Source organism: Protomyctophum bolini, assembly GCF_963924005.1.
Source record: "Protomyctophum bolini genome assembly, chromosome: 24".
Classification (NCBI taxonomy): domain Eukaryota; kingdom Metazoa; phylum Chordata; class Actinopteri; order Myctophiformes; family Myctophidae; genus Protomyctophum; species Protomyctophum bolini.
In genome coordinates this window covers 7,568,546-7,593,440 of record NC_137885.1, presented here as the reverse complement: position 1 = coordinate 7,593,440, position 24,895 = coordinate 7,568,546, and the positions used below count along the sequence as shown (strand labels likewise).

The 24,895-nt window shown below is 42.6% G+C and overlaps 1 protein-coding gene across 9 annotated transcripts in view; it reads right to left on the bottom strand.

Annotated features, from left to right (window-relative positions):
- Positions 1–1,131: 1,131 nt before the first annotated feature.
- lrrfip1b (leucine rich repeat (in FLII) interacting protein 1b) overlaps positions 1,132–24,895 on the bottom strand; it is a 56,915-nt gene continuing 33,151 nt past the window's right edge. Inside the window, exons 3-18 of one of the 9 annotated variants that reach the window (XM_080758218.1) lie at positions 23,234–23,278; positions 21,825–21,875; positions 19,911–19,994; positions 13,939–14,016; positions 12,318–12,353; positions 11,905–12,030; positions 10,280–10,450; positions 9,246–9,338; positions 8,757–8,849; positions 8,076–8,168; positions 5,921–6,059; positions 5,248–5,297; positions 4,147–4,255; positions 3,403–3,482; positions 2,747–2,851; positions 1,132–1,728 (exon numbers count right to left, since the gene is read on the bottom strand). In XM_080758218.1, coding sequence (XP_080614344.1) covers positions 1,618–1,728; positions 2,747–2,851; positions 3,403–3,482; positions 4,147–4,255; positions 5,248–5,297; positions 5,921–6,059; positions 8,076–8,168; positions 8,757–8,849; positions 9,246–9,338; positions 10,280–10,450; positions 11,905–12,030; positions 12,318–12,353; positions 13,939–14,016; positions 19,911–19,994; positions 21,825–21,875; positions 23,234–23,278 — 1,464 coding nt within the window. In that variant the 3' untranslated portion in view covers positions 1,132–1,617. The remainder of the gene's footprint in view (positions 1,729–2,746; positions 2,852–3,402; positions 3,483–4,146; positions 4,256–5,247; positions 5,298–5,920; positions 6,060–8,075; positions 8,169–8,756; positions 8,850–9,245; positions 9,339–10,279; positions 10,451–11,904; positions 12,031–12,317; positions 12,354–13,938; positions 14,017–19,910; positions 19,995–21,824; positions 21,876–23,233; positions 23,279–24,895) is intronic. The other 8 variants (XM_080758220.1, XM_080758221.1, XM_080758222.1 and 5 more) reach the window with 8 other exon arrangements.

Genomic DNA, 24,895 nt, shown 5'->3' with positions numbered 1-24,895 from the left:
ACGGTTCATTTGGTTCCTGGGAACCCCCTGGAACACACTCAAGGACCCCCGGGGTCCGTAGCCACCAGTTTACCATATTGGGACAATTCAGGTAGGGCCAGGCAAACTGTCAGTCATGGAAAAGCGTATAGAAATTCATTCTGAATCAAATGCCGTCCGACAGTTCTGCCACTTGCATTGTGTGCGCCGCCAAACCCTACCATCTGGCAAAAAAAAAAAAAGAGAATCTTTTCAGATACTATGAATCACTTACAGTAAGCCATATTTTTTACACTGTGCAAAAGGTGTTCAAACATGACAAAAACAGCGGTTCTGCGATCTCACGAAACCTTGTAGATGTGCCATTCTTCTCTCTTTTTTTTGTCACATATTATATGCCTATACGATTGTCAAAATGTTATGACAGTTCTTGACAAAATGATATGCCTATGATTGTCAAGAATTGAACAGACTGAAAGCGGTAAGAGGGGTTGGTTTAACGGCCCGTTTGCGTGCCTTCACTCAGGTGTCTTGTTCCTGGATTTTCCACATCTGCGGAATTTGAATAAATACATGTTTTAACTGTACCTTCATCAGTGGGTGGGTGGGTCACACCCATTTGGCCCTCAATGCAGTTTAAAACAGTCGCTACACATCTCCTGTGTGTGTATGTGTGTGTGTGTGTGTGTGTGTGTGTGTGTGTGCGCGCACGCGTCCTTCTGTTTCTGCACAGTCCAGAGACAGTCCACCTCCACCAATCACTTTGGTTGATTGTCAGTCACTGGGTCGTTCACAACAGAGCCATCTAATAGAAGAGTTGCGATATTGAGGGGGCAAAAAAAAACAGCCTGGTCACGTGGGTCAGGTACTCGCGCGAGGCGAGCCCATAGACTCCAATGCATTCCGTAAACTTCCGGTTGTCCCCCATGCTCAATAGAAGTGTATATGTAGAAGAGCCGCCATTGGACTGGCCCCATGAAGTGAACAGAGTTTGCATAACTCTGTCCTACTCTATGGCTCTGGTTCATAACATGGCTTGGCTAACTGTGGCTATGACTTGTGGCGTTATCGTGTTATATTGTTACTGGTTCTCAACATGGGGTCCCGGGACCACCAGTGGCCCAAATGTCCACCATTTTTTTTGTGTGTGTGTGTGTGTGTATATTTGCACACAGACACTGAGTTTTTACAGTGCGGGATTGGGGTTCCAGTATGGTTTTTACTTTGGTGATTTTTACATCAACCTTTTTCATTTCGAGGAACCAAAGTTTGATATGCATTTGACCAAAGGACCGCTCATTTGCTAACTTTGTTTTCTCCATCTCTTGGACCCCAATCTATAAATCATTGTAAAAGTGTTCATTTAACTCTGAGAGTGTATACACCACAGTTACAGACCTGGAGACTTCGGGTGGTCCCCGCCGGAGCCCAATGTTGAGAAACCCTTATAATAATAATTATATCGCAGAGATTATACATCGTAAGCCTTTGTATGTTTTCAGCTGTAGTGTGTTGAATCTTTTGGAACGTCTCTCTCTCTCTCTCTCTCTCTCTCTCTCGTACAAAGAGTTCAAAGTTCAGGGGATGGCTCAAGAGCCATTGCGGGGATCGTTAAGGGTCCTTCCCAGGAAGGAAGCATCACTGCTGGGCGAGCAGAGCATTGCGATTGGCTTTCATCTTCTCCAGTCTCTTGGAGAGGTGGTTGTTACTGGCCTCCAGCTCATCTATACGGTCCAAAGCCGACCTCAGCTGGAGAGAGAGAGAGAGAGAGAGAGAGAGAGAGAGAGAGAGAATGGCAAAGTCTTTGTATGGCCAACAAGTCCTAATATGCGATAGGGCATTAAGCAACTGGTCGACTAGTAAATCCACTAGTCGACCTTGTTGGTACTAGTTGACTAGTTGATAAGAAAAAATAAATAAAAAATTCTTCCCGATTTCGTAGGCCTCAAGATCAGGTAGATTATAGTTATAGTTATACCAATGTACACAGTTTTTAAATGTACAAATATTTATTTCCAAAATCACCTACGGTAAATACCTATTATTTTACATAATAGGTAGTTAAACAACTACTCGACTAGTACACTAGGCAACTAGTCAACTGGTACAAATGACTAGAAGTGAATGCCCTTATATGCGATGTGTGCGACAGTAGAAAAGGAGACCCCCCCCCACACGAGTGATTCTCAACCTTATCAAGCTGTGATTCCGCCATAACAATCATAATTGAATGACAAGCACTATTGGGACTTGCTGGAGCCGAGGCATTCAATTTCGTTTGACTCGTTTACACAGGTAAATATTTGTGAAAATAGCAGACATGTGCATACCCTCTATACTATAGAGGGTATGCACATGACATCATCATCATCATCGTATCTGCCGCTGGAAGTTATGCGGGAACGCCTACTGAGTGGCAAAAAAAACTACTTTCAGTTTCTGGCCTTGACAGCCCATACATCAAAACAGAAAAGTCCTATCTGATTGCATTGAACAACGTTAAACTCACTTTGACACTCATATTATGCATGCCCTCAATTATTTGTCAATTTGGCCTATGTTTGAATAATATACATTCAAACATAGGCCAAATTGTCAAATAATATACCGGTATCGAAGAACGACTGACATTTTCAGAATCTGATCTCAGGTCAGAATGAGGTTAATCAGACCAGTGTGTGTCCAGTGGAAACCTCGTGTGAATCTGATCTCAGGTCAGAATGGGTTAAGTAGCAGAGTGTTCACTATAGGACCGGCCCGGTCTTACCTCTCGTTGTAACTTCCTCTTCTCCACTTTGAGCTCGTCTTCGACTTTCTCCGCGTTCTCAGAGGCAGATTTATAGCGCGTCACCTGACCCTCCAACCGTATGATCTGCACACAGGGACATGAACCGTGAGGGACAGCTTCCCACTGCGCGGGTCACGGCGCGTCACGCGTCCACACACACACGGTACGCGTTTCATTTGCTCAAATTAAAGGGGGTGTCAGTGATTTCAGTCAAAAACCCTTAGGTTTCGTTTTTGCCTTGGGACACAAGCTTTCATCCAATCAGGATAGAGAACAAAAACGAAACCTAAGGTTTTTTGACCCCCAGGGGTTAACTGGGGACAGGGAGGAACTCCTTATATGGTCAGCACACTCTATAGTATAGAGAGGATTATCACAACAAAACAAAAAAAATAGTGATATTTGAATTAAGTGAAATCACTGACTCTACCTTTAAATCAAGAAGATATATCATTCATTTTGTGACAAAGTTAATCTGAATGATGATTTAACCCGACAGGCGATTATTTGATTTGAATTAAGTGAAAGTATATATTGATATGATTATTATCTGAAAGACATTATTTCATATTATTATTATCTGATCTGAATGATGTGAACATAATGTCAATGAACCACAGAGACACAGTACTTACATTTTGTTCTAAAGCAGTGACTTCCTGTTCCGATTTCACCAGTTTAAATTTAAGGTCAGAGATCTGTCTGTTGGCATCTCCTGTAAAATTAAAATAAATCATATCCATTATGATTAGAGACATTTGTAAACTTCAGTTTATAGCAACACAAGCAGTATGGGAGTTTGTGGCACCTTAGTTTTTAACAACTTTAATCATTATTTAGCTATTGGAAAATAGCAGATCTATATACAGTACAAGCTCATAGCGTGGTGCGCTCATAAAGTGGAATAAAATAAAACGGCGCACAAAGAAATGCTGAGCCGATCTTGGTGCCGAGCCAAACTGTTAAACTAACAGATATTATGAAGATAAAGCAAGGGCTCGCAACTCATAAAGTGCTGCACTATGAGCTTGTAGATCTGCTATTTTAGAATAATAAAAAAACGTGTGCAAATCTTTGAATATATATATTCTTTCACAGCAAACGTTTTCAACTCATTATGTTTGCTTCTGGAGAGTCCTTGGAACAAAATATTTTCAGATGGGGGTCGGCGGACAATTACATAATTTTTGGGGATCCTTGACATGAAATACTTGAGCACCACTGACATAGAAACAAACATTTTAGAAGACATTTGTAGAATCTGGTATCAGGGCTATAGAATGGGGCTACAGTATAGCAATGAAACATTGTACCACTGCCACTACATGCACAGTGAGGATATTTGCGTGTTTCGGTCTGGCGTCGTGTGAGAGACTCACGCTGCAGGTCCAGTACATGTGGATCCATGCCGTTCTCCAGTCTCTCTTCCTCTTGATTGGAACCGTCGGTCCCGTTACGCTGTTCCAGCTGAGACTTCATCCGACGTACCTACACACACACACACACACACACACACACACACACACACACACACACACACACACACACACACACACACACACACACACACACACACACACACACACACACACACACACACACACACACACACACACACACACACACACACACACACACACACACACACACACAGGTATAATGCGATATCAGGAAAACATGTAACATGTAATGCTAGAACACTGTCGAATATTTGATGACAATATAACTCGCGACTCCTTTAACTTTAACTCCTTTAACACATTTAGTACCGGAACTGCATCAAAATAAAGGCGCTGCTTGCGCCAGAGTAATCGCCAGAGTAGTGATCGCTTCTATTTTGAAAGCCATGAACCGGAAATACTTTCTTAAAAAAGTTGACTGACAAAGTGCCATCACAATCTCCGATCATCTTAATATATTTATATACGCTCCAAAAAGAGTTCATATTTTGCGGGAGAGACGGATGAAGAGCAGAAACGCAGCGCCAGCATATCGATCCATTCATCACCACGGAGAGCGCCCTGGATGAGGAGATACGAGTCATTCTTTCCGCCGCGCTAACATGGGAGTCAATGACAAGCTAATAGTTTCACAGAGCGTTAGCATACGGCAAGCGAAAAGCGAAATGCCAAAAAAAAAAGAAGTAATTATTCTGAATATTATTATCTCGCCCCGCGTCGTTTGGACGTCGCTAGGACGTCCACAGACGTCTAAGGCACCTCTCGGTTCCAATCCTTATGACGTTTCAGGACGTATTATGTACAAAATGTGTTAACATGGAACTATGTTTCTGTGCTGCTGCTGGCGTCGTGATCCTGGACACAAAAAATAGTTCCATGTGACAAGACTGAGGGGGTCAAAGTTGAACGAAAGTTGCGCTATTATGGTAGAAACACCACTATATTAATGGAGCGCATTTCCTACAGCTTTAAGTCCAAAAACATCGGATCTAACCCATTAAACAATGTCGTCTAACTCACCTGGTCCGTTAGACTCTCTCTCTCGTCGACCAGCTTCCTTAGTCGCAGCTCTGCAAGAAAACGGAGCGATCAGACCATTGCTGCACTATCAATTTTCGTAAGTACAAAAGGACTAGTGAACTTTTATCGCTGTATAATTGAAAGTGTCTTAACTGGCTGCATCACAGTGTGGTACGGTAACACGACAGGTTGCAGAGGACCGTTAAAACAGCAGCTAAAATCATCGGCAGCACAGAATTTACCCAGTCTCCATAACATCTAAACTACTCCCTTCCAAAAAACGCTACCAGAGCATGAAATCTCGTACCACCCATCTCAGTAACAGTTTCTACCCCCAGGCAGTCAGGCTGCTGAACAGCTGACCTTGAACTGTATTGCACTGTTTTGTCACTTCACTTGCACTTTCTTCTGTTTTTTGTCTTGCACTATAGATGTTTGTTTATGTCCTGTGTATGTAAGACAGAGTGCTCTGAGCAAAATAAATGTAATTGTATTTATACTCTGTAACTATACACATGACAAATGAACCTGAACCTGAACCTGAACCTGAGAATATGCACTGCATTTCAAAATGTTGGGGACATCTCCTTTTTGGAAATAAAACTCTTTTGATAAAGACATGCACTATACTGTATGTATACACACACACACACAACAGATATGGCTCTCTTACCCAGCATGCTCTCTGCTCCAACGTGAGGTGACTCATGAGCCAATCGGGAGGCGGAATCTGCAGTGATGTCATCGTCAGCGTCCCCCTGTCCCGTCAACCCATTGGTCGTCACCTCAGGTGACAGCACGATTCCGTGTTTCTGGGGCGGAGAGAGAGCACAGACAACTCGGTAAATTAATGAACCACTTTGCCCTCACTAATTGCTCATTATATGACGGCAAACCACTTCTGTCTACTCACTAAAGTCACTGTGTGTCTCAAAGGAGGGCTGTGGACAGACAGTACAGAGACTCATACCAAAGTATATGCCCAGTTCCTCCTGGCTAATAAGCCAGACCGAATCTGTGTGATATATTAGTCTGGCTTATTAGGCAGGCTAGTGGCACTCTGCGACCCTGCGACCTGTCCAGAGGGGTGTACTGTACTTACTGTACTTACACCATGGCTGGGAGAAGTGGTTGACCTGACTTTGCATGCTACAGTAGATTAACTCATTATGCTGAGGATACCCTGGAACCTTTCAAAAAAGTGTTTTTTCAAAAAGGTGTACAGAAAGTGTTAAAATGATGTTTTTATGTGGCCACACCCACCAGTTTATTAAGTATACCTGGTTTTCACCGTAGCACCCCGCACCTGAACTTAATTAAGGCTCGCCCACAGCTGTTGTATGATAATGGGGGACAGGTGGTGTATTTTGATTGGGCCTTTTGACTCAAAGGCTTTCAGCTTTCCGGGAAAACCAAAAATACACAGGGAAGGCATATTTGAATTACAGTATAACCACACCTGGGGGTCTATTTTTAGACAGTAATGTTAACTCCATAGACGCATACAAAACATCAAAAGTATACACAGTACAAAGTTCCCCAATTTAATCACAATACCTTTTCCTTTTCCTCTTTCACAGTCAATGACATTATTTTGAGAACTGAGACTCTCTATCATGGGTGGTTGTCTCCAATATGGGTTTAGAAAGAAGTTAAGTGACATACTGTCATTCATCGTGCATTGTACCTACTGTACAATTACTTTGTACAGTACACAGCACCGGCAGCAGTGTTCATTTCGCCGAAAAATGTTCGTCGACTACCTTTTGTAGTGCCAAAAAATAAAGAAAAATCACACACGTGTGAACTGAGTGGTGCAATTCCCCCCCCCCCCCCCCCCCCCTCTCTCTCTCTCTCATTACACAGCACTACCCCTCCCTCTGTTTCTGCCGCCCCCTACTGGTATAAATCAGTAACATACTCAGGCTCATGTGCACACACAGGTACACACACACACAGGTAGGTACATGGACATTGCTGATTGTAGGAGTGGTTGCACCAATCAAAAAGGACATAAAATTAAGCTGTGATGACTAAAACTAAGTCTAAATATATTGACAATTTTGTCAACAAATAAAAACTAGACTAAACTGTTAGGGAGGGACTAGTGCAGTAGACATCCAGTAGAACTAAGACAAGTCATTGTATGTCATTGATCCGAAAATAGACGATTTACAACACACTGTGACACGTTGTGAGCTTGTAGAGACCTCTAGATCTGCTATTTTCACCACACAGCCAAAAATACACGTTCGACTAAATCAACTGTAGATTTGGTTGACTAAAATCTTATTGCGAATGCAGTGAGCACTTACTATGAGACCTAGCAGATCATCGTGTGTGTGTAACAGTGTGTGTGTGTGTCTGTCTGTGTGTCTGTCTGTCCCGCTATCCAAATATGGAGTGTGTTGCATCAGCAATCACTCAGCTCCATATATGGGCACAAAAGGGGCCAGGTCCACTCAGCTCCATATATGGGCACAAAAGGGGCCAGTGATTTGTTTGTTTGTTGTGGACCTGGCCCCTTTTGTGCCCATATATGGAGCCGAGTGACACTAATTCGTAATTTATTCTAATTGTTATTGCAATTTACGATCTGCGTTCGCTTCCCGCGTTCGCGCGTCTTACTCGTGGTATTCAGTCAACAAAAACTGGACTCAAACTAAAACATTTCAGATGACAAAAAAAAAAAAGGAATTATATTAAAAAAAGATTATGACAAAAAAAAGAACTACATCAACATTTGCCGTCAAAATCAACACTGACACACAGCCAACGTGAGTCGGTGCCGACTGCAAGCTTTGACAACCCCCCCCCCCCCGGTGTACCTTGAGCGCCTCCCTGAGTCGGACCACCTCGTCCCTGAAGCGGTCGCGCTCTGTCCGTACAATGTCCGAGAAGTCCCTCTGCCTCTCTAAGGCCTGAGGTCGCCCCGAGCAAGAGGTCAAGACGGAGGTTAGTTAGTAGAGAGAGGGACAGGAAAGAAACGGGTGAGTTCACCACGGTTAAAGCTATAGAAGCAAAAGAGATGTTACAGTGGAAATATGTAGGAAAATGAATGAGAGGTCAGTGTTTTATTTAAGAAATAACACTTGTTTTAGTGCCACAGTTGGTTAGATAGAGACATTTAGTGGCCACTGTATAACTCGTCCAACTGTACAGCAATGTTTCTCAAACCTTTTCATGTTCATGTTAAGGACGGTCCCCCAAATACGCCAGACCCCCATTCTGTTGGTTTTGTGCCAGGTCCCCCCCACACTCACTTTCTTTTTCAAGATTCTTTTTAGCTGAAGATTGCAGATTATCTAATAGCCGATGCATAGTCTGCATATGGTTAAAGTTGTTACAAATAATATAGTTTGATTTAACCCATTAACAATTTGCTGGAGACACCCTTGAGCCCACTTTGAGAACCACTGCTGTGCAGCATATCGTAACTGAGTGTCAAACACGGACTCTTCGGTAGCTCTGTGCGATGGACTGTGGTTGAACGGTTGTTGCATTTGTACCCCGATTCTTTTCTCCTTCCACTCCAGGTTCTCCAGCAGGTCTGAGATATCCCTGGCAGTGCTGACCCCCTTCAGCCGCAACTCACCCACCTCCTGAACCCACCACCACCACAAGGGAGGAAGGGAGGGAGGGAGGGAGGAGGCAGAGAAGGAAGCAGGGAAGGAAGGAAGGATTCGGAAGCAGAAAAGGAAGGCAGGATGGTGGGAAGGAAGAAAAGGAAGCAGGGAAGTAAGAAATGAATGAAAAATCAGCAAGTAAGAGAAGTAAAAGCAGGAAAAGCCGTGATAGTTGTATATTAAGCAACGACTACACTGCAAAATACTGGTGTACAGTATAAGAGTTTACAGTGTAACCATGTGAGTGTGTTAGTCTAGAAACAGATGCAAAATGTAGGAAACCAAAACAAAGGGGTATTTACTCGCAGACCCATACAGACCCCACCGCTTGATAAACAGCGACATAGGTCATACGTAGGTCTCAACGCTCACCGTGAGCAGCTCTTCGCTCTGTTTCAGCGTCTCTCTCATCTCCTTGAACTGGAACTGCAGGACGCTGTGGGCGTGTCTCTCCCGCTCAAACTCCTACATGCACAGAACAGAGTACGTGTATGTGTCACATGTGGATCAAATAGCAAGTTATACCAAAATAATTATACATTTCATCTTGGCGTTCGGCTCCGCTACATTCTTCTCCTGCACAATTACACACCGACATTAAACATCAAGAACAGGGAGATAGATATACAATAACAACCCCCCCCCCCCCATGGGGAACAGAAATAGCAGAGCCCACCCGGTGGTGCTGGGAGAAAACATCACATAACAACCAGGAACCACATAATTATGCAGAAGGAAGGCAGGAAGAAGCATGCAGTCTAGGTGAGCTTAAAGGACCACTTTTCAACCTATCTTCATATAATAGGTCCTCACTAATAATCATGATAAAATGGCACGATTTCTTTCTACTCAGTCTGTGTCTCAAAGAAGGGCTGTGGGCAGTTTATAGATACCGTCTTCCAGTGACATCATCATTAGGCAGATTGTTTTTTTAAACAAGATTTTTTTTACAAAATTTAGATTTTCATTATCGTGAGAATTCCCCATCGATGATGTCACTGGAAGACGGATTCCGAACTGCCCACAGCCCTCCTATGAGACACAGACGGAGTAGGAAAAGATTGCGCCAAGATTATTAGCGAGGACCTATTATATGAAGATAGGTTGAAAAGTGGTGAAGTGGTCCTTTAAATACCCCACCAAATAGGTCAGCTGACACATCACTGAATGACATGTGGGTCTTGCAAACACTGAATACACCCACATAGTAACGCAGCATATTAACCCCTCGAGTATAATGCATGCGCACTTGAGCAGAGCACGAAGCCGCTCGAGTAAATCCGACTGAACCAACAACACCGCAAGTATCCGTATCAACAACCCTGACAAATGGAGTTAGCTGGTTTCCGGCAAGACAGCTACGACGATATAATAATAACTCCTGAAGGTGTGAGCGGCGCGCTGACCTTGGCCTTGTCGTCGTACTCCCGGCGCGCCTCATACAGCTGCTCCTCCAGCGTGCCCAGCGCCTCCTTCAGCGTGTCCACCTGGTACATGAGGTTGGACTTCTCGTTGTGCAGCTGAGCGTTGGACACCATGGCCTTGCGGTACTTCTCCTCCGACTCCAGCAGAGAGTCCTGGTGGACGGCACAGAGGGGACCATGACACGGGCCAGTTTTAGCCCATTCTGACCTGAGATCAGATTCTAAAAGTGTCTTCTACATCCTGACCGTTTTCTGAAAAAGCTATGTTTCTATGTCAGTCGTTCTTCGATTAAAATAAAATAGCAGACCTACAAGCTCGTAGCGCGCCACTCGGTGGCGCGCTACGAGCTTGTGGATCTGGTATTTTTCAATAGCTGAAAGCATGACATGATGCTAACACCAAAAGGGGTTCCCGCCCCAAAATGGGTTAGACACGGGCGAGGGTCATAATGAGAGAGAGTGTACTAGAACACAGTTCCCCCAAAACAGCGGTTCAGGACGCATTTTTATGGGTAAGCTTCAATTTTTGTTTCCTACATTTTGTTTTTAATTATTATTTCAAAGAATAAAATAAAATAAAAATAAAAACATTTCGAAAAAAGCAAGCATTTTTATCAATTAGAAACAAAATTAAATTAGATTTTTTTTTGCATGAACAAATCTAAGAAATCCCTTGAATTAGAAAACAAATCTTTAAGTACCGGTAGTAGTGAAAATAGACGATCTACAAGCTCACAACGCAGCACAAAGCGACGTGTTGTGAGCTGGTAGATCGGCTATTTTCACTAGTTACGGTGCCCGGGAAAACGTCTAATCATTTTTTTGGGGTCACAGGCTAAAAGGATTGGGAACCACTGTACTAGAACTTGCATAGGGGCAGGATATAGAAGACAACGTTTGGAATGGAATAAGGCCTTTATGCAAAATGGATACCACCATTAACAAAACAAATCTAATGCTGCAAAGGATTCAGGATAAACAGTATACCACTGGCCTTCCCCAAAGTACCACCAGAAGCAGATACTGTAAAGCTTATCTTTTTGCAAAGAAAAAATAAAATTGTATGTACGAAACAGACCTCCGTTAATCACATAAATGTCTTAAAAAAAAAAAGAAAAACAGTAAAAGGGAGGTGATATGAACTACAAAGTGACGCCATTCGGAACTTTTTTTTATTTTTTATCACCGATGTTGGAAGGTGATTGGCCTTTAAATGGGACAGGATATCGCCCCTGTGAGGTGGAAACCTCATCTGTCCAAAACTGATGCTTTTCAGGATTCAAATTCAAAACCACAGCAAAAGTAGCAGATCTACAAGGTCAAAAGTCAAAACGCGTCTCAAACCTGCAGATCTACGGTTTGGTGCCACTGACTTTGACACTTTCCCCGTTAGCATCCTTTACATCACACACACACACACACACACTGCGCAGTTAGCACACGTGATTTAGTCACGCTCTTGTGTAAGCTAGTGTGTTCAAGTAGGGCGTTCATTTATGAAAAAGACAACGTTATACAAGAACATAGAGGTTTCTGCCCGACAGCAGCGATAATATCGCATGTGTTCACAGGGACAGAGAAATATGGACGTTGTATTAATGCCGTGCCTTGATGTCCCTTATGGAGGCCTCCGTCTCCACTGAGAAGGACGTGTCACAGCTGCCCCGCCGAGACGACGGAGCCCCTAACGAGGCAAGGGTGGCAGCCGACAGGGTGGAGGCCGTCCTGGAGCCCTACACACACACACACACACACACACACACACACACACACACACGATGAGTGACGTCGGTCGGTAGGTCCGTCACCACACACACACACAAACACAGATTTATTACAACAACATTTTGCAAAAACATCGGTAAACAATGGTCGACCCACACACACACACACACACACACACAAACGCACGCATGCACAGAACTTGTAATAAAGTAGTTTGACAAATTGTTTTTGGCAGAAAGTCCGTATACACTTAGTGGAGACTATAACTTTACTTGACAATAAAAAAAACACTTACTTTGTCCACGAAATCCCTGTCGGGCCTCTCTTCTACCTGAAAATGAATGCGCGTGTTTGTATTAATTGACTGATTGACTCATAACGACACACATGCTGTACACACTTAAGGGAAGGTATGGTCACGGCCCAAAGGTAAAGAATGTTCACTGCATTCTTCTGACGACGTCAACAAGACGTAAACCAACAAAAGACATTACCAAAGACATTATGATACAAATACAAAACTACAAATTAATTACGCATGATGTTGCTTGCATGTGGTATATGGAATAAGACAGGAGAAAAATCTGGTGAAACATCATAAAGCATCCAAGGTTTATTCCTTCAATTATATATTATATTATCGTATTCAGGCCATGCTCATCTCTTCTACAGCACTATCTGGTTAGCACGTTCCACTGCAATTTACAGTTGAGCTGTTAGCATCACTCACACTCACACACACACACACAAACACACACACGTTCACTTCTAATGGGCTGGATGCACCAAAAGCTGCACGTGTACTGCAAGACATGGCCACCAGGTGGCATAAGAGACAGCTTTTTCTACAGCAGCCCACAATACAGGACCATGTTTTATAGTTTCCTTGTTCAATCAATGACAGAACTATATACTGAACGAATGAAAACTTACAACACAATAAACAGAAACATTCCACTAGTATTACGATTCTTTTTGCTTTTACAGAACTTTGAGAGTAAAGTGTAGAGGACAGGAAAATGAGCAAAGGGGCAGAGAGGGGAGAAAACCTAGCGACACGGCAGGTCTCTGCAGATGGGAGTCGAACCGAGGACCTTACTGTGCAAGCAGAGCGGTGTAAACTAACTTGTCTACAAGATGGCGTCTTTCAGAGCAGGGGTTCTCAACGTTTTTGGCTCGCGAGCGGCGAAACCCACCCCCCTCCCCAACCCCAATACAAATTGACCGCTACAATAACATTAATAATAGAGAAAATACATCATATACTGAAACCAGATATAATCACTAAGGAAAGTTTATGCATGCACTATGTGAACTGTAAACTCCCAATTTCCATTTCCCAGCGATTCATATTTTTTTTAATCATCTGGGGACGGCCCGAAATAATTTCGGAACACCCCCCCCCGAGGGGTCGCGACCCACATGTTGAGAACCCCCCTGTTTTAGAGCACACTCCGGGAGCGCGCAAAGGGTAACCAAATGGACCGGTCCCGGGTCCATTTGGTTACCTTTTGTGCACTCTCGGAGTTTTAGATTTAAAGGTAGAGTAAGTGATTTCACTTAATTCAAATATCACTTATTTTTTTGTTTTGTTGTGATAATCCTCTCTACTATAGAGTGTGCTGACCCATATAAGGAGTTCCTCCCTGTCCCCAGTTAACCCCTGGGGGTCAAAAAACCTTAGGTTTCGTTTTTGACTCTCTATCCTGATTGGACGAAGGCTTAGGTCCCACAGCCAAAAACGAAACCTAAGGTTTTTTGAGTGAAATCACTTACTCTACCTTTAACCGCCCATAGGATTTCAACTGCACGTGAAGCTATTCATTGTCCCGTCGGAAACAAAGAAATAAACCATGAACCATGATGGGGGGGGGGGCTGGAGGCATAAGAGGCAGTGACCGACGACGAGTGCTCACCACAGGGCTGGCACGGGCCGAACTGGCCCGGGAAGAAGCCCGTGAGCTGGAGCCCAGAAACCCACTGTAGTCTGAAGGCTGAAGGCAAGCGGAGAGAGAGAGAGAGAGAGAGGGAGAGGAAGAGAGTCAGTGTTGTTAGCACTTAGTCCAGAAAAGGGGGACAAAAAAGTGGGACAAAAGAAGTGGGAGGCAATGCACGGTTTCAGAGTTCAGACCCATCACACACCTGCTAAACACACACACACACACACACACACACACACACACACACACACACACACACACAAAATTACGGCTTTCCTAGAGATATCTAACTAAAAGTCCTAACTCCGTATCTAAAAGAACCTGTGAATGATAAATAAGTAAAAGAAAAATCCATATTTGGGCACTCTGCATTGGGTCATGGGCTGACATCATAGTGACGTCACTGTGATGCGAATGAAAAAAAAAGGAAATTATTAGGCCAGTTACTGAGGAACTATATCCACCAGATTACGAAGCAGCCTTTAACGGTTTAACACGTCATAACAAAACCAAAAGTATGTGCCAGTAGTCTACGCCGCCCTAACTGTGATCAGATATAGCTACTGTAATTCTTATACTTCTCACAGGAGATCCTTGCAGCTCCTTAGTTCCCAATTAACCAGTTTACACGTTCATTCTGCAGGAATGGAATCGGCCAGCATTCCCTTTTTTCCGAAGAGCAGTTCTCTGTGCTCTATCTGTCTTGATGTGTTCACCAATCCAGTCACCTGCATTCCATGCGGACACAACTACTGCAAAAACTTGTATCACACACTGCTGGGACAGTACCGGTGTGTGCAAGTGCCCACAATGTAACAGAACCATCCACAAGGGGGCAGGAATTCTCCGTCAACACTTTCATTTCCGACGTCGTTCGCCAGTATACGTGAGACACACAAGGACTGATGCCGAGCTGAGGAGGATCCGGCAACACGCAGTGGATGTAACTCTGGACCCCCGATACGGCACACTGCAAACACATCCTGTCTAGAGGACGGGAAACGAGCGGCTCTGGGGGACGGAAAGAAGCTACTACCAATACAACACGAAGAGATTCTCTGTATACGTGTCTCTATACGTCTTGGCAAAGCAAAGCTTCCGCTCCACAAGGTTTTACTACGAGGTTCAGGTTGAAGGGAAGACCGCCTGGAGTTCAGGCGTGGCCAGGGAGTCCATCGACAGGAAGGGAAGAATCACACTGAACCCCGAACAACGGTTACTGGAATATGGTGTTGAGGAATGCACACGAGTACTTTTGTGGATTATGAGAAGGGTCTGGTCTCCTTCTATGACGTTGGGGGCCAGCGTTCATCTCCACTCCTTCACGGGCTGCACCTTCACCGAGAAACTCTTTCCGTACTTCAGTCCCGGTGTCAATGATGGCGGTATAGGAACTCTGCTCCTCTGATCATCTCTCCCACCCAGTGCTGACTGACCCCAAGGGCTCGTTTTCGGTGCATCCATAGCCAATCAACATGTTGGCAACATTATTATTAATATATAGATGAATGAAAAAGCAGCATGCATTATATTAGCACGTGTCAAAATATAACAAAATATATAAGACATTATATATTAAAATTATATTATGTATTGCGTTAATTAATTTAGCTTAATCCTATATGTACAATTGTACATGCCATGGTTTAATAGATTAACCCATTCTGAACGGGAACCCATTTTGGTGTTAGCATCATGTTATGCTTTAGCTATTGAAAAATAGCAGATCTACAAGCTCATAGCGCGCCACCGAGTGGCGCGCTACGAGCTTGTAGGTCTGCTATTTTTGAAAAATCGAAGAACGACTGACATTTTTAGAATCTGATCTCAGGTCAGAATGGGTTAATCAGACCACTGTGTGTCCAGTAGAAACCTCGTATGAATCTGATCTCAGGTCAGAATGGGTTAATAGATTAATCGATTCACGAAAGATTCAAAAACAAATACAACATCTTGGAGGGAAGGCAGATCTGCTATTTTCACTACTTGTGTGAGACACTCTATACTCCTCAGTTACGGAAAAACCTACTGATATCGTCTCTGTTGGGGCGGAAACCTCATATGTCCAAAGCCGTTACTTTGAGCAAAAATAGAAGGTAGACAAGCTGATAGAACTGCTATTGTTGTCTGATGCTGTAGTAGTATGATCAAGTAAAAAAAAAGAAACCCACAAAAAGTTTAAATATGGAGATAAGGGGTATTATATACTTGATTTGATAGTGGTGGCGGGTATGGAGGAGGTGGAGGTAAGCACAGGAAGGCATTATGGTACAGGGGGTACACTGGGTTTATGAGGCCTGGAACTAAAGATCAGCACGACATACAAATAAAAATCACACACGTGTGAACTGAGTGGTGCAATCCCCCCCCCCCCCCTCTCTCTCTCTCTCTCTCTCTCTCTCTCATTAGAGACACAGCACTACCCCTCTCTGTTTCTGGCGCCCCCTACTGGTATAAATAAGTAACATACTCAGGCTCATAGACACAGGTACACAGGTACACAGGTACATGGACATTGCTGGTTGTAGGAGTGGTTGCACCACTCAAAAAAAAGAATGACAAAAACTATAATAACCTTGACACACACACACAGACAAGCACGTGTGCCGTGCGTGCACACACACATTGCTCTCTCTCTCTCTGCAGAATTACATGCATTTATGCATGAGCCCAAAGTATTGTATAGTGTAGAAGGCACTGTATATGCATGAACAGAGTATTAGCCTTTAGCATGTACATACATCACCGCAATTACGCCGTCCATAATTGCATGCATGAGCCATGAGCACATAATATTCTGTACATACGCATACTATTGCATGTATACCCCCACACCAGTTGTTCCTGAACATTTTCATGTCAAGGTCCACCAAATCGATGTATAGTATATTCCTTTGCAAACATGCACCTCGATATCCATGTTTAGCAGTTTAAACTATACTTGACTGACAATCTGTTTATACTGAATATCCAGCCAGCCAGCCAACAACCTATCCATCATGATCCATCCATCAACATCCATCCACCCATTCATGGACTCATCAAATCAATGCATAATATTGCCTATCCACATCCATCAATCCGTGCATTCATCCATCCACATAGGGCTGACACGATCATGGAATGTTACTCGACGATTAACCGCTATACAAATAATTGTGATTAACAATTTCCAGTATTGACATCGCAACATTAGAACATATATGAATCAAAATTGCATTTCCGTTTGGTCGTATTAAAAAAAAAAAAACGAAATCTACAAGCTCAGTTTTGAACTTTTAGATCTGACTTTTCTGCTATTTTGGAAAATGTATTAACCCATTCTGAACGGGAACCCATTTTGGTGTTGGCATCATGTTATGCTTTAGCTATTGAAAAATAGCAGATCTACAAGCTCGCGCCACCGAGTGGCGCGCTACGAGCTTGTATAGGTCTGCTATTTTTGAAAAATCGAAGAACGACTGACATTTTTAGAATCTGATCTCAGGTCAGAATGGGTTCATCAGACCTGTGTGTGTCCAGTGGAAACCTCGTATGAATCTGATCTCAGGTCAGAATGTATTAAGTACATTTCAACAGATGAATTCATACGGGCGAACGGAGACAATTCTGATGCCTATGCAAAAAAAATCTCAGTTAATTGTGATTGGGCGATTATGTCATAATTGTGTCAGACCTATATTCATCCATCCATTCCAATGAGCTACTTCTAACTAAATATCTACTCCAACTACTCATCAATCAGTTTATATTGATCGATCTATCTGCACTACTAGAAGACACAGCGGAGGTGAGGAGGAGTATAGAGATGGCCCCATAATGCATTTCATCTAATAATCAGATCAATCATTGTTGTACTATATCAGTATAACCAGTACATTTTCATTGATTTCTGTTAGTTTGTAATATTCATCGAAACAATGACGTTTTTCTCTTCTTTATATCAGCGGTTCTGAAAGAGTGGGGTCTGGGGGGACCGCCAGGGGTCCTTGAGAGTGGTCCCAGGGGGTCCCCAGCTAAATTAATGATTCATCGTTGGGAACCAAATGGACCCTTACGGGTCTGTTAACTCTGACAGGGTGTGTGTTATGGGGGTTCCGTGGCCTATTCTGCATGTCAAGCCTTTGTTTGACCACGTTTTAAATGTGAAAGTGTTCTTTTGTTCACGCTGTACATTTTGTAGGCATGTATCATGGTAAAGCACATATTACTCTCTTGATGGAAAACCCATATGTTTTCAACAAACATGGAAATATAGAAATACCACCCATATTTGAAACAAAGATTTGTGAAATATGTCATCTGATTTTTTTTTAAATAAACATTACAGCTGATTATAGTTTGACGTCATTTGAGCTTTTTTTTGTTGTTGTTCCTAATAATTGGTAATGATAATAAATGCCATTATGGGCCCAACCCTAAAGAAGAGACAGAGAGAGACCAACCCTGTGACTCTGAGAACGTAGAACATCGATAGAGAGCTTGGAAGGCTACGTACAGAAAGGAAGACATAAACAATTATAAGTAAAATGTGATATGTTTTACTGCGTTCGTGCATACACTATATCATCGTCGCTGTCAGCAGAAACCTTGTATCTCTACATTTCAATGTTTTTCTTAGATAGATAGATCTCTATTTGTCATTGCAACGTGTACAACGAAATTAAAAGTGCCAACCAATCAGTGCATTATATCACAAACAACCTATACAAGCTAAAACAAAACACACATGACTTCTTGTTATTGCACAACCCCAGCAGCATAATGCACAAACATGTAATTCCATCTATTATCGCACAACAACAAACCCTTATTGTACTTTCTTGTGAATTAATGCTCTATTTTAGTGTCCCACTAAAGTATCGAAAATAGCCGATCTGCAAGCTCACAACATAGTGGGATACAACGGCTTTTGAGCATGTAGATGGGCTATTTTCACAATAGATATAGAAGAAAATGCAAATGTCATGGAGATAAATAATGTTTCGGACATTGAAAAGACAAAAACAATGTTAACATCACACATTCTGATGGATGCCAGGATGAAGGATGCTGCTCGATCAAGGTTTGCAAGGAAAGGTGAGAGGAGAGGTGTGTGAAGGAACTACGAGTAAAGGTTGCCTGACTGACACCTTCATTTAAAGTGGTAAGATTAGTTTATTAAAGAAATGTCTTATGAATATAATATATGTAATGCAGTGTTCATTTTTACAGCAAATCTCGATTTTGTTATAGTCTTTTGAATAAAATTCCATTTAGTTTTAGTCTACAGTAGATTTAGTCGACAAAAATGCATTTTCCGTAGGCCATGATGGTGTAGTGTCTAATGCCTGGTTTATATATGCCGAAAATAGCCAATGGCGAGCTTGTAGATGGTGCTATTTTCGGAGCACTGCACCTGCGAGCAACCAAGCATAAAATAACTGGATCTCTTCTCCACTAGTCCCTCCCTAACATTTTGGTCTAGTTTGTATTTGTCGACCAAATTGTGAATATATTTAGTCATAGTTTTAGTCAGCAAAGCTTCGTTTTTGTTTTGTTTATAGTTTTCATCTGGGAATAGTTGTAGTCGACTAAATTAACACTGGTGTAATGCCCCCCAGTTAATTTTCCCAGCTCCATTACATAATTCCAAAAAATCGTTCAAAGTATTGTACACAACAAAGTAACAAACTCATAAACATGTGTAACACCAGTTGACCACATGGCGGCGCCAAAACGACCTAACAGACAATCTGCAGGGATTGACGCTTTATCTGAACCAGACAATCTTGTCTAAAAAAAAACCACACCTTTATTGCAGACAGAAAGCCTGAGGCGAACGCATTCACACGTTAGTCACACTGGCCACTGAACCTTTAATTGCCTCGCTCGGGGGAAGCTCTACAAGCGGAGGGAGGGTGGAGAGGAGAGGGGGCGAAGGAATGAGAGAAAGAGAAAGGACAGACCCGTCCGTTGTGAGTGGAGCTATGGTGTCTGAGAGATGATGGAAGGCTGCTGGTACTGCAGTGGAGGTCTGAAGAGTTGAGGCCCTGTGGAGCAACACCACACCCAGATAGAGGCATGAGAGGAGGGGGAGAGAGAGAGAGAGAGAGAGAAAAATTAAGGGCAAAGGGGGAAACAAAAGCAATAAAAGAGGAAGGGTGATAGAAACAGAGGACACAGGGACAGACATAAATACAGAAGACAGGCAGAGAGAGATATATTATGAGATGCAAAAGGAAGAAAATGACAGTATGTTATGTTAGCATGTGGGGGGGTAAAAAACAGATTTTGAGATGAAAACAGGTGCGTCTGCATTCCCATTATTCAGTGGCGGTAGAGACAGACCAAGAAAAACACCTGACGACTGGATTTTCCTGTTCTGTGTCCCCCGAAGCGTCAGCAAACGTTGCCAGCGCAACAATGTTGAAAGAACAGCCAACGATCCTTACGCGTCTCCTTTGATCTACTCTGGGATAATACAGCACAAACCACGATAATACTCTAGTATTATCGTGGTTTGTTTGTAGGAGACTGATTGTATAGGAGACTGAGATAAGTCAAACTAAAAACCATGACTGTATATATGGTACTTTAAAGGTTATGAGAATGCAATTAATAATAATTATATACTAATAATAATTAAAGTATAGACAAATATGGTGAGAAGAGGACCTCACTAATCCTAATCCAGAATCCAGCAGACAGTAGCCCGTTCACTGTAGACTGTTCAAACTGTGTTGGGTGGAATACCAGAAAAGCTAGGGTGGCATCACTTATCCAACAACCAATTTCACAATTGCTTTAAGCTCAAACAAGACCAGGCCAAGGTTACCAAGTAACAGCAGTATAGTTGTAGTGGTGGTGGTAGTATAGTAGGCTGTAGTCATATCACTTGAAATTGGCGCACTGTAGATAATAGTTAAGGTTACTTCACAGTTCACTCCTGAAATATTTTGACTATTTTTGTCTATTTGCAGGCAGGTCTCATGATGTGACGTCATGTCATGTCATCCAAATATTAAGTGGGCGTACCGTCCTTTTCGTTAACACTGGTCTATTTAGCGGTCATGCTACGCAGAAGAACGCATGGAATCTAATGTAATCTGACTCCATTTACAACACACTGTATAGCCCTGAATCAACTGAATAGATATAGACACTCATGTATTGTCCAAGTAAGTAAATAAGTAGGCCGGGCTGGCTTATTGTGGGTAGTAGGGTACAGTACCAGCGAGAACAAGTACATCCCCGTTTCAATGCGCTATAGACTCCTGAGATGGAGCGTCACACCTACTATCAGCTCCCAGTACTTACCGCACGACTTGCCGCATCAAAGTCGTGCTACTAACTGAGTTGACGGTGCCTGCAGGATCGAACCGAACCCAGAACCTTGTTGTCCAAAGTGCTCTATACCGACTGAGCTACCCAGAAACAAAATTTTATATCTAAATGCAAAGGTAGCCTGCTGTGACGAAACCCAAACAGTCTCGACAGTTTTGCAGAAATGAATGTCAATAGAAAAAGCTAACAATATTCCAATCGATTTAGCCTGCAGGAGTGTGTTCATTTCACTGGTGTGGCTCATCTTTTAGCTTTAGTCTTCCAGTGTGTGTGTGTGTGTGTGTGTAATGATACGAGAACACGACCCGGTGTATGAAACCTGATGACGTGTTTCTGCCTGGATATACAGTATGCATAGGCAGTTACGCACGCATGCACAGTGCGCATATACATGCATGCACACGTACGCATGGTCACACACAGCTTCATCAGTCAGTGTATCTCTCTCTCTCTGTTCTTAACCTCGAGGTCACATTTTAACAGGTCAAAGGGGCACATGACTGTGTGCGTGCGTGCGTGTGTAAAGTGATACTGACCCTGAGACTTCCTCGGCTTCCAACCGACATGCGCTCCTCATCGTCAGAGATCTGAGGGAACACACACACACACGCACACACACACACACACAGAGAGAGAGAGAGAGAGAGAAGACTTTAAATTCCTGGAGTGCCAAGATGACAGCCCATTGATAGCAAGCAGAGCAGGGGTCAAAACAACAGTGTGTGTTTAAAACTTCTCAACGGTTTTACAATGACACAGGACTTTTACCGAGCACTACACATTATTACATCATTACTAGGCAACTATTATGATCAATAATACCGCAATATTCATATACAGTACACATGCAAAAAATATATATGTTCTCTCTGGAGAGTTTACAAATGGAACCTATGTAATTTACTACTTTTACATTTAATTTCTCTGTCGTATAATGAACATTGATATGCCAGATTTTTGGTTCGCAACACAATGTTTTTGGTCTGAAATGAGCATGAATCTTGGTACTAAACTTTGGTGCTGCTGTAATCCAAAAGGAATAACACTCCTGCTGTTATCTACAGCAACATTGTATCACGGCTATGGGTACATAGTATGGTGGACACCACCAGCTGCGATATAATCCTGATATATCACTGTATTATTGCTTAATTATACCATTACCAGTTACCACCAGAATTGACATGAACTGAAGATGGGCATGTGAACTAAGTTAAAGTGTGTCATTAGTCCATGTGTGGGGGAAAAAATAAATATATATATATATATATATAAAAATCTTAGCTGCTCTAAAACGCCAAAATGGAACATTTCAAGCTCTCAACGACCATAATAAGACAGTGGTTCTCAAAGTGGGGTTCCTTCAGGGGGCTCCAATTAATGGACTACAGGTCTGCAACTCTCGAGAGTTTCATGCGGGTCCTTGAAATGATAAAGTTTGAGAACCACCGATATAAAACTATACACAGATCGTCAAAGAACAGAAGCTCAGCGCCTCCATCACGTAGCCCGAGTCAAACCACCACCGAGTGACATACTTTTGTTTTAGTTTAACAGTCTACTGATCAAGCAAACACAAGTCTCGAGAACAACTCCTATTTCAGATCGGTGCTCAAGGCTCTAAGATGAACGCCAGTTGAAAGGTAAAATAGGATGACATAAAATAAACATTATCTTTTTAATTAGACAGTCCATCTTCACGTCATCACAGGGTCGAGACTGTCAGTTAAGTGGCTCTGAGAGAGAGGATACATTTTAAACCCTGCTGATGTCCCTCGTAAAACGGCAGTGAATTTACGGCAAGGTGGACAAAATGAAGACAACCGAGGAAATAAAAGACAGATGGGTTAGCAGTAGTAGTAGAGAGAAAGTCAAAGATGACGAGGGACAGAAGAAAGAAAGAAATATAGAGGGGGGGAAAAAAGACAAGAGGACAAATACAGACCGAAGTGTGTCTCCTTGAGGGCCGAGAAAACTTCTCACTGTCCTCCTGCGAGGGCCCAAGGAGGAGGAGAAAAGGAGAGAAAAGATTGAAGAAAAGGATTAAATGGTTAAAAGTTGAAAAACGGGTGGGGTGGGGGTGAGGGTGCACACTGCACAGTAAAGCTTTTACCATAGAGCAGCGGTTCTCAACCAGTGGTCCTTGAGGGGGTTCCAGGGACCAGGTGGTCCCCGGCTAAATGATGGAGATTTTGTAACCAAATGGACCCTTATAGATCTTTAACTCTTGAGAGCAAAAAAAAAAAAACGAAACCATTTGGTTTCATTTTACGCTCTCAAGTTAAATTATTCTTAAACATCTGTATTACTTAATTTACAAGAAGTCTACACCAGAGAATGTAGAAGAATTGTTATTTTGATCGTGTCCATGTTATCTCTTATATAGGTACAACATCAATGCAGCGTGGAATTGTGGACAAAATCCTATCCGACGATAACAAACTATTCTTTCGTTTTTGGGTCTAAATCTCAGCAAATGGTGGTCCATATATGGTTCAAATGTCAAATACATAATGAACCTTGAGCCAGTAAAAAAAAAAGGTTGAAAACCACTGCCATAGAGAGACAAAAAGGTTTTCCATCGCACAAGTTCCATTGTTCGCACACTGGGCACTTCCTTGAAAGCTGTAGGCCTACATCAGTGTGGTTTAGACAGGCCAATGTAGGACAGAACCTGCTGCCTTCGGGTTAACATTGCAATTCAAATGTGTGCAGGTGTTTACAAGTACATCACTGGTGTTGCGTGTCAGTGTCACCCACAGAACTTAGACTAAAGACTGGACAGAACGGGTGTCAAAACACGGTCGGATTGTTTAAAGTCAGTCTCTTCTCCCGCGCGAGCCGACGTGCAACTTCTTGGGGAAAGGAATCTATTTTTTTTTAGCTGGAAAAGCAGATCTAGTTCTGTGAGCAAATGCTACATACTGTAACAGATCCTGAACCTACACAGCAGAACACTCAGTGATCATTTATACTTTGTTTTAAAAGGCAGAAAGTGTATACAAACAAATGTTAATACAATATAGCTAGCAATACATCTGCTAATGCTGGTTGGAGGTGATCTCTCCACTCTTCCATTGAGGCATTTAGATGCTGGTTGTCAGGTATGGCACATACTCACAAGTATAGCACTGCCTGAAGCTCAAAGTGCAATATCTGTCCTGGACAGAAATGTCATCTCCTGTGTATAGGAGACCTTGGTTCGAATCCAGGAAAGGACATGAATCTTACGGATTAACCTCACTGATGGTTTCACTTGTGCGATGAAAAATTATAAATAAAACAAGAAACACAGTTCAGGGACCACACACACCAGCATGCAGTGGTGGAAAGCAACTAAGTCATTCACTAAAGTACTGCACCTAAGCACAATTTCAAGGTCTGTTTACTTTTAAGAATAATATAAATACATATATTATTCTTCTACACAACAATACTTTGACAGCTTTAGTTAAGAGTTACTTTCCATATTTTTGATCATCTTTACAAAAGACACACAGTACATTAACCCCTTATGCCCCATTTTATACGGAAATTCGAACATAGCTCATCTACAGTATACAAGCTCACAACGAGTCGTGCTGTGACACATTTTGAGCTTGAATGA